General features: G+C 43.6%; 1 protein-coding gene across 1 annotated transcript; it reads right to left on the bottom strand.

Moving 5' to 3' along the window:
• Positions 1-1,298: 1,298 nt before the first annotated feature.
• On the bottom strand, positions 1,299-6,509 carry LOC311109956 (uncharacterized protein; the record flags this gene model as incomplete). The annotated part of the gene is made up of 5 exons (XM_084188473.1): positions 1,299-1,400; positions 2,282-2,560; positions 6,035-6,145; positions 6,248-6,328; positions 6,477-6,509. The coding sequence occupies 5 exons, from the start codon at positions 6,507-6,509 to the stop codon at positions 1,299-1,301; spliced, it is 606 nt and encodes a 201-aa protein (XP_084044599.1).
• Positions 6,510-10,676: the final 4,167 nt, after the last annotated feature.

The following is a 10,676-nucleotide window of genomic DNA, read 5'->3' as shown; positions in this document are numbered from 1 at the left end:
TACTTTTTACCAATGCCCTATGGGCCCTGCTCAAAAGTAGTGCACTATATAGGGAATAGGGTGCGATTTGGGACGTAACCATGGACTTTAAAACAAGTGCATTACAGACAAAGTAAGACAAGAAAGTAGAACAGCCTCACATTATTATCAGGTAAATCTGTACTAATAAATGAGTATATGAGGGTATAGAGCTCCCAGTGTTTTCAGCCAAGCTGGTTTCAGAAAGGGAATTTCTAGCTACTGGGTCAGGTTCATTAGGGCACACAACGAAAAACATTTTAAAAGTCCAGGAAGTCCCTTCCTGTTTTCTTCCTGATTAACATTTACATTTGAGTCATTTAGCAGACGGTCTTATCCAGAGCGACTTACAGGAGCAATTAGGGTTAAGTGACTTGCTCAAGGGCACATCGACAGATTTTTCACCTAGTCAGCTCAGGGATTCGAACCAGCGAACTTTCGGTTACTGGCCCAATGCTCTTAAACACTAGGCTACCTGCCGCCCTGAACACACCCCTGATCTGGCAGCTAGTTCACAGGCACACCTCTCCTCATCGACACATTCATCTTCTATTCTGTTGTGTCTCTCTTTTGGTGTTCAGCAGTTAAACACTACAGGCTCCACAGCAGACCAATGATAAACAGGCTTACAGGCAAAAGAAGAAAACAAACTCAAACCTTCAACTTTCATTTGGATGCCTCTTGTGTCTGTCATACAATACTATATACATCTACAGTAGTATGTTATCTTACAACAGACGGCAAGCACACCAAATAATACACTTATAGCCATTATCAACATGTGTGCGTGTCTACCAACCAACCAGAGACAATAAATAAAACCAAAAATAAACGTTAGCAGAAGTCATTCCAGAAAACCCCATCTGAAACCACTCTGTTTTCTCCACATCTCTCATATATAAATACACACATACTGTATATACAATCAACCAAAATGTACAAAACACCTCAAACTCCATCTTGGAGCGTGGATATGATGGGTTCTCTACAGAGATTGTACTATAGGTTGTAGGAGCCATTTTGCTTGTTTTTTACCATTTGTTGCTTGTTGCTAAGAACGATACAGCAGTGGATATCAGCTGATATACTGTACTGAGGATGGAGGTGGAAGGTCTATCTGTATCTAGCCCCCTACATGCGACCCATAGGTCTGGGGATACAGTGGGTGGCGGTAAGGGGGCTGGAAAGGGACAAAGTAGACCATGGTCCAGCAGCCAGTCTTCTCATCCATCATTCTTTTTCACAGCTCTCTGGCGGTAGCAGCAGCGACAGCTTCAACGTCAAGGCCCACCAGGGGTTGGGGCACGGTTGGGGAGGAGCAGGTAATGGATGATGGAGGGGTGGGGGAAGTGGGAGGGGAGCAGGTCAGGGGTGAGGGAGGGCTAGGAAAGTCAGAGGGAGAGAAAGGGGCAGGAGGAGGGGAGGAAGCTTTGCATTTGGAAGGTGATGAAGGAGTGGGGCAAGTAACAGGCATAGGAGAGGCAGGAGGGAAGGTACAGAAATGGAGCTTGGTTGGAGAGGAAAGAGAGGGGGACATTTTGAGTTTGGTAGGTGAAGAGGGAGAGGGAGGAGAGGGAGAGATAACAGGTTTGGTAGGGGAGGAAGGAGAGGGAGAGATAACAGGTTTGGTTGGGGAGGAAGGAGAGGGAGAGATAACAGGTTTGGTAGGAGAGGAAGGAGAGGGAGAGATAACAGGTTTAGTAGGAGAGGAAGGAGAGGAAGGAGAGGGAGTGATAGCAGGTTTGGTAGGGGAGGAAGGAGAGGGAGAGGGAGATATAACAGGTTTGGTAGGAGAGGAAGGAGAGGGAGAGATAACAGGTTTAGTAGGGGAGGAAGGAGAGGGAGAGATAACAGGTTTGGTAGGGGAGGAAGGAGAGGGAGAGATAGCAGGTTTGGTAGGAGAGGAAGGAGAGGGAGAGATAACAAGTTTAGTAGGAGAGGAAGGAGAGGAAGGAGAGGGAGAGATAGCAGGTTTGGTAGGATAGGAAGGAGAGGGAGAGATAACAGGTTTGGTAGGAGAGGAAGGAGAGGGAGAGATAACAGGTTTAGTAGGAGAGGAAGGAGAGGGAGAGATAACAGGTTTAGTAGGAGAGGAAGGAGAGGGAGAGTTGTTGGGCCTGGTAGGGGAGGTAGGATAGAGAGAGATGTTAGGCTTGGTAGGAGAGGAAGGAGAGAGAGGGACAGAGGGAGAGGAAGGATAGAGAGGGACAGAGGGAGAGGTAACAGGTCTGGTAGGTGTTGAAGGAGAGATGGGAGGGGAAACAGGGACGGGCACATCCGTCTGAGGGCTCTTGGGTTCCTCCTCTGGCAGGGCAGGCTCAGTGGGTGATGTCAGCTTGGTGGGTGATGGCAGCTTGGTGGGTGATGGCAGCTTGGTGGGTGATGGCAGCTTGGAGTTGGGTGAGACTGGTGAGGCTTGCTTGACTGGCATGGCTGCAGGATGGATTACTTTCTTCCCAGGCAGTGGTGGGGGTGGAGGTGGTGCTGTGGGCCTCTGGCTGCGACGAGTCAGCTGGATCCTCTTCTTATCTAGAGCTGTGTTCTGGTAGAGGTCAGAGGTTAGGGAGAGAGAAAGTCAGACCAACACTCACCTGCTGTACTGTACAATTCAACAGAACCAAACAGGTAGGGAGAGACAGAAATAAAAAATAGTGGGTCAATCTATAATGGAAAGAGAAAACTGACCCTAGATGACTTTCAATCTCACAGGATATACCTTTAGCAACTGATCTCTGACACAGTAACTAACATGGACTAACATTTATATGTAACGTTAACACAGTAGATAAAAATCAAAAACTATGGACAGGAACTTCCATGGATCCATAGATAGGATGATGTTACAGTGACAGACCCTTCACAGTAGTAGACTGACCCAACAAGACAGCAAATCATATCATCAATGCTCAGTGTAAGGGAAAATGAGAAATGATGCTAGAGAGATTTTGCCTCATCACAACCCAACCCAATTATAGATACTGAAGATCAGATCTGGAATTGCAGATCATTTGGATTGCTATAATAATAATACTCAACTATGTAACAATCAGAAGGCATCAAGATTTCCCATGTTCCCTTTGGTGAGTGAGTCTTAGTGGCGTCAGTGAAGAAGCATTAAAGAAGCGTAGCCTTCAGTGTTAGTACATACCATTGCCTTGGAGCTAATTCAGAGGGTGGCAATGTGGGCGTGTCGGGGAGGGGTGGAGGGGGCGGGGAGGAAGCAGAGGGGACAGAGACTAGTCTTACTCACAGCTCAACAACATTAGAGGAGACACAGAAATCAGGGCTGTTTGATTCCTGCTCTGGTGTGCCACAGAACTGCTAGTTTTCCTCTGTCCCTGGTAGCTAAGTGAACAGTTAATGTCATTGGTTAGCCAGAGAGTCCACTACTCACCTGGTTTCCAAGTCTAAACAAAAAAAGCAGTGGTGTCCCACTGGGCACAGACATCAATTCAACGTCTATTACACATTGGTTCAATGTAAATTTCATTGACATGACGTGGAAACAACGTTGATTCAACCAGTGTGTGCCCAGTGGTGTGGCTCTTCAGGCCTGGAACTAATTAGCCCTAAAGTCTGCTATGACAACTATCTCTCAGGATGCTAGTTCGCTCATTGACATGATTTTAGAAAAATCTTAACTTCTGGGGAGTACTATACTTTGGTAAGGCTAAAGGAATGTTAAATCCAAGGCAATATAAGCAATTTTCATCTGTCTCTCTCATCCAGTGCAGTAGTGCAGTTTAAATGTTTTACCACAAGGTGGTGGTAGAGCTTAATTTAACAATTATAAGGAGATGAACTGTAATATATCCAAAGGACATTGACAGCAGGTTGGCATTTATTGTCATGAATCTTGTTCTGGAGGCAGCTCTGCAGTGGTCACTAGCTGGCACAGCCACAAAGTAATACAATCTAATTTTAAACCTAACCCTAACCAAACTGCTAACCCTAATGCCTAACTCTAACCTTAAATTAAGACCAAAAAACTCATTTTTGTTTTAATTAATTTTTACGATATACCCAATTTTGCAGCTGGTCCATCTAGCGGAAATCGCTCAGTTCTGCCTCCAGGGCTAGATTCATGACAATAAACGTCAACCTGCCATTGACATGGCCAATTGTTATTTATTTTTTATTTTATTTAACATTTATCTTAACTAGACAAGTCAGTAAAGAACAAATTCTTATTTACAATGATGGCCAATACATGTAGGAGTAGGATCATGGCTTTACATAGACATAAAATATATTGCCACAGACATGTAATGTCCCCAGGTTATTGTAGGGGCATTAACTATAAAAGCACTACTTTGGATGAGTGACAGAGACGGGGGCAAATTAAACATAAATTCAGCAGAAGCAATGAGGGCTTCTCTTACGACTAGTTAGTTAGCATGCCAAATAACCACCCAGCCAGCCAATAACACAGAATACAATAAACATGTACAAACCTAAAATCAGACAACAACTCTCATCACAGCAGTGACATCATTGTCAACAAAGTCAGTCCACACAGAGACAAGTTGATTAATGAAGATGATTATGAGTGAGAAAAAAGTGGAGGATGAGAGAGGAGGATGAGTGAGAGAGAGAGAGAGAGAGAGAAAGAGAGAGGGAGAGAAAATGAAAGAGGCCCCATTGGAGGAGGAGAGAAGACCTTAGGCGAATTACACGAGGGGGCAGAGCAGCCATGCAAACTGATTGAAGGCCACTGGAGAAAGTTACTGAGTTATTCTGCCCAGATCAATCTGTTATAGAGAGGCATTACTGGAGCTGGGAGAGGGGAAGAAAGCGGCGGACGGGGGAAATCGGTACCCTGCACTCAGCTCCAAAGCTTCCCCTGTGGTCCTGGGATGAGGTGGGAGTGGGATGAGCATGGGGGGCGCAGGGATCACCTTTACATCTCAAACTGTCAAAGGAGATTTTCAACAAAATGAGGTTTACCCCCCAAGTCAGGGGCAGTCCCAAATGAACCCTTACACGCCCCTTAGCACATGCTAATCCCCTTCTACTGCTGCAGTGGGTATACTGGACACAGGTGGCTTCCTCTCATTGTCTCCTCTCCTTCATCTTCACCTACAAGGAAGGAGATGAGGAAGTGGGAGCTAATTGAGATGCATCCATTGACAGACCTATGTTGTATTGGTAATTGACAGGCCAGCTCCAGCTCCATAGACCCCCAAGTGGACCAGAGTGGGTGGGTGGGGAAGTGATGTGACTAGAAGTGTGCGGCAGATCGAGAGGAAGTTCACTACCCACAACAGGAAGTTACATAACTGTGCCAGGAGGTGCATAGGCTTGTGGGACAAAGCTTAAAAACAGATAAAGAGGATAGGAGGATATGACTAAGGATGTACCTCTTTAGACCAATGTACTCTGGAGTCACTGAGAACATTGCGTCAATGCTAAAACACTACATTTCTACTACAAGGACGAAAAAGTGTTTTAGAGATAAGATGATGAATCAGGATTTATCCATGTGTAATCCCAGGGGAAAGCATTTTGAATCAATTCTGCTCTCTTAAAACCCTCAGTGATATGATTACATGAACAGAAGTTGTCCATTTCTTATCTTTCCTGTTAGATAATCTCTCATGTTCTTTTGGATCTAACTCTTATGTAACTAACTGATTAATAGTACTATATGTGAAAATGGTTATTCTTGGTTTGAAAGTGAGTAGGTGTAGTGCTGAACTGACTAACATTTGTTACAGCTCATTTTTGTTTTTGATCAATCTTAAAATATAAGCTGATGCTTTGTTTTTGGTTCCTTCAGAATACGACTGGTGGCAAGAAAATCTGGCCATGGTTTCACAATTCTGAAAATATCAAGCATCTACAGACGAGGACTCTGGGGTGTCTATGTACGACAGATGTTGGAATACAGAGAGTGCAGATGAGGGAAAGTATATGGAGATAAACAATGTGTGTAAGGGAAACGTGACCAGAAACTAGTCTCCATAGAGAGGAGAATGATGGGTTGTGATAGTGAATGTTGTCGTCGTGTTCTCACCATGATGACTGCCACTCCTGCTGTGGTTGTGCTGTGCTTTGGCGCTGTGTTGAAGTGTGTCCTCAGTTTACCTGACACCTCCATCTTCATGTTGTTCTCCATGTTGTCATCCTGCAGAGACACACACATATTCTCCTTTATGGTGTCACACACACACACACACACACACACACACACATCACACACACCACAAAAGTCCACAAGACAAGTTACCGTGACCCAGGGGTGAGAGAGGATGTCCTGTGCCGTGTAGCGAGCCTCCACGTTCACCTGCAGCATCCGCCCAATCAGCTCCTAGAAAACACATCAGGTCATGGTGACATCATCAGTGGTGACTTCTTCAGAGTCCAGTCTCTCTCTCAAGTCATGTCATCGCAACCTTAACTTGACATGTTGACAGTGAGAACATTGTAGAAGTGTCACAGAAGCACTGTTTGGCTACGTTCACTGTGCCTCCAACCAGGGTTGTATTCATTAGGGCTTACCATAACAAAACGTACCAAAATATTTTGTAACGGAAAACGAAAATGAGTCAGTCCATTTTCTTCTATTCCGGTAACTAATGAAGAAAACATGTACTGTCCTGTAAAAAAGTAATCTACAGTGGCTTGTGGAAGTATTCACCCCCCTTGGCATTTTCCTATTTTGTTGCCTTACAACCTGGAATTAAAATGAATTTTTTGGGGGTTTGTATCATTTGATCAACTTGAGCGTGCATAACTATTCACTCCCCAAAGTCAATACTTTGTATAGCCACCTTTTGCAGCATTTACAGCTGCAAGTCTCTTGGGGTATGTCTCTATAAGCTTGGCACATCTAGCCACTGGGATTTCTGCCCATTCTTCAAGGCAAAACTGCTCCAGCTCCTTCAAGTTGGATGGGTTCCGCTGGTGTACAGCAATCTTTAAGTCATACCACAGATTCTCAATTGGAAGAATTTCCCTGTATTTAGCACCATCCATCATTCCGTCAATTCTGACCAGTTTCCCAGTACCGGCCGATGAAAAACATCCCCACAGCATGATGCTGCCACCATGGTGTTCTCGGGGTGATGAGAGGTGTTGGGTTTGCGCCAGACATAGCGTTTTCCTTGATGGCCAAAAAGCTCAATTTTAGAGTCATCTGACCAGAGTACCTTCTTCCATATGTTTGGGGAGTCTCCCACATGCCTTTTGGCGAATACCAAACGTGTTTGCTTATTTTTTTCTTTAAGCAATGGCTTTTTCCTGGCCACTCTTCCGTAAAGCCCAGCTCTGTGGAGTGTACGGCTTAAAGTGGTCCTATGGACAGATACTCCAACCTCCGCTGTGGAGCTTTGCAGCTCCTTCAGAGTTATCTTTGGTCTCTTTGTTGCCTCTCTGATTAATGCCCTCCTTGCCTGGTCCGTGAGTTTTGGTGGGCGGTCCTCTCTTGGCAGGTTTGTTGTGGTGCCATATTCTTTCCATGTTTTAATAATGGATTTAATGGTGCTCTGTGGGATGTTCAATGTTTCGGATATTTTTTTATAACCAAACCCTGATCTGTGTTTCTCCACAACTTTGTCCCTGACCTGTTTGGAGAGCTCCTTGGTCTTCATGGTGCCGCTTGCTTGGTGGTGCCCCTTGCTTAGTGGTGTTGTAGACTCTGGGGCCTTTCAGAACAGGTGTTTATATACTGAGATCATGTGACAGATCATGTGACACTTAGATTGCACACAGGTGGACTTTATTTAACTAATTATGTGATTTCTGAAGGTAATTGGTTGCACCAGATCTTATTTAGGGGCTTCAGCAAAGGGGGTGAATACATATGCATGCACCACTTTTCTGTTATTTATTTGTATTTATTTTTTGAAACAAGTTATTTTTTTCATTTCACTTCACCAATTTTGACAATTTTATGTATGTCCATTACATGAAATCCAAATAAAAATCAATTTAAATTACAGTTTGTAATGCAACAAAATAGGAAAAACACCAAGGGGGATGGATACTTTTGTAAGGCACTGTACATTTAAAAATCTGCAATATTACAGGCAGAGGTATAAAAAAAATAGACTGTTGAGATCTCTAGACGTAGGCCTCTCTTTGTTAAGTCGAGGTGCCACTGCAGTAGAGGATTTAGTTAGTGGTTCAGCCTTGCTCTGAAATAGCTGCTGTCAGTGTAACACATGGTGGTAATTTAGTGGGTGAGAGGAGGGAGTAGGGAGCACCATGCCCTTCACCACTCACTAGTCATTAAAAGGGAGAGAGAGAGAGAGAGAGAGAGAGTGAGAGAGAGAGAGAGAGAGAGAGAGAGAAGAGAGAGAGAGAGAAAAAAAGATGGAGGCAGAGACAGAGAGAGAGGCAGACAGAAAGATGGAGGCAGAGACAGAGAGAGAAAGAGGCAGAGCAATAAAAGGCAGAGAGGCAGAGCGAGAGAGAGTTCCCTCAGATTACAAAGACCCACAAAGAATTCGAAAACAAATCCAATTTTGATAAACTCCCATATGTATTGGGTGAAATACCACAGTGTGCCATCACAGCAGAAAGATTTGTGACCTGTTGCCACAAGAAACAGACAACCAGTGAAGAACAAACACCATTGTAAATACAACCCATATTTATGTTTATTTATTTTCCCTTTTGTACTTTAACTATTTGCACATAATATGACATTTGAAATGTATTTCTTCTTACATTTTTGTATTGTTTATTATCTATTTAACTTGCTTTGGCAATGTAAACATGATGACCTGTGCCTGCTGTCACCCACAGCACATGGCCTACAGCAGAACCTGGACCTGCTAGAGCAGTACTGCCAGACCTGGGCCCTGGCAGTAAACCCCAAAAATACAAAAATAATGATTTTCCAGAGAAGATCTAGATCTCAGGGAATTAGACCAATGTTCTCAATTGGTACAACATATATAGAGTACTGCACACATTATAATTACTTAGGTTTAAAAATAAGCTCAACTGGACACCTTAATGAGGCAGTGAATGAACTGAGAGAGAAAGTACTAATTGAAATACCTATTAAAATTTGGCTAAAACTAATTGAATGTGTCATTGAACCAATTGCACTTTATGGCAGCGAGGTGTGGGGTCCACTTGCAAAACAAGATTTCACCCAATGGGACAAACACTCAATTGAAACCCTGCATGCAGAGTTCTCTAAGATTATCCTACAAACAATGCATGCAGGGCAGAATTAGGACAATAATAAAAACTCAAAAAATAGCAATTAAGTTTTGGAAACATCTAAAATACAGTGACCCCCTCTCATATCATTACCAAGGCCTGCAATGCCAAGAGCTGAGCAAAGAAATGAGTCCCCTCATCCAGCAGAGTTCACAAACCTGTTCTACTAACACACTGAAGCATCAGGACCAGAACATCCAATCAATCAGAATAAACCAAATTACAACACAGTCAAAACAAAACTACATTACTTATTGGGAAACACAAGCACAAAGTAAAATGCAGTGCTATCTGGCCCTAAATCGACAGTACACCGTGGCAAACTATTTGACCATGGTTACTGATCAAAACCTTGACAAAGTACAGTCTTGCCATTGAGAAGAGTAGACACAGGAAAACCTGGCTCCCTGTAGAGGAAAGGCTGTGCAACCACTGCACCACAGCAGAACCTGAGACAGAGCTGCATTTCTTTAAAAAATGTCAAAAATATAAAACAATTAGAGAGTGTCATTTCCCCAAATTTGAGACCCTTATTCAATGTTATTCAATGAGAATAGGCTACCTGTGGGCATACGTCCTCTATGCTTATTGTTATTGTTCAATATATGGTTATTTTGACCCTTGATTATTGTTCTACTGTTGTCCAGTTGACAATATTAATTATTATTATTTTAATTATGTTAATATTGTAAATCTCCAAAGTAAGCTTTGGCAATATGTACATTGTTACGTCATGCTAATAAAGCATATTGAATTGAATTGAATTGAGAGAGAGAGGCAGAGAGAGAGAGAGCGGCAGAGAGAAAGAGAGAGGCAGTGAGAGAGGCAGAGAGAGAGGCAGAGAGAGAGAGCGGCAGAGAGAGAGAGAGAGCGGCAGAGAGAGAGAGAGAGGCAGTGAGATAGAGAGAGGCAGAGAGATAGAGAGAGAGAGGCAGAGAGAGAGAGAGAGAGGCAGAGAGAGAGAGAGGCATAGAGAGAGAGAGAGGCAGTGAGATAGAGAGAGGCAGAGAGATAGAGAGAGAGAGGCAGAGAGAGAGAGAGAGGCAGAGAGAGAGAGAGGCATAGAGAGAGAGAGCGAGAGAGAGAGAGAGAGAGAGAGAGAGAGAGAGAGAGAGAGAGAGAGGCAGAGAGAGAGAGAGAGAGAGAGAGAGAGAGAGAGAGAGAGAGAGAGAGAGAGAGAGAGAGTGAGAGAGAGAGAGAGAGAAGGGACAGAGAGAGAGGAAGGAAGGGAGAGAGAGAGAGAGAGAGAGAGAGAGAGAGAGAGAGAGAGAGAGAGAGAGAGAGAGAGATAGAGAGAGAGAGAGAGAGATAGAGAGGCAGAGAGAGAGAGAGCATAGAGAGAGAGAGGCAGAGAGAGAGAAAGAGTTGTTCTACTGTTGTCCAGTTGACAATATTAATTATTATTATTTTAATTATGTTAATATTGTAAATCTCCAAAGTAAGCTTTGGCAATATGTACATTGTTACGTCATGCTAATAAA

This window comes from Coregonus lavaretus (genome assembly GCF_964263955.1).
Source record: "Coregonus lavaretus genome assembly, contig: SUPER_35_unloc_1, whole genome shotgun sequence".
Classification (NCBI taxonomy): domain Eukaryota; kingdom Metazoa; phylum Chordata; class Actinopteri; order Salmoniformes; family Salmonidae; genus Coregonus; species Coregonus lavaretus.
This window is presented reverse-complemented; position numbering and strand designations above follow the sequence as displayed.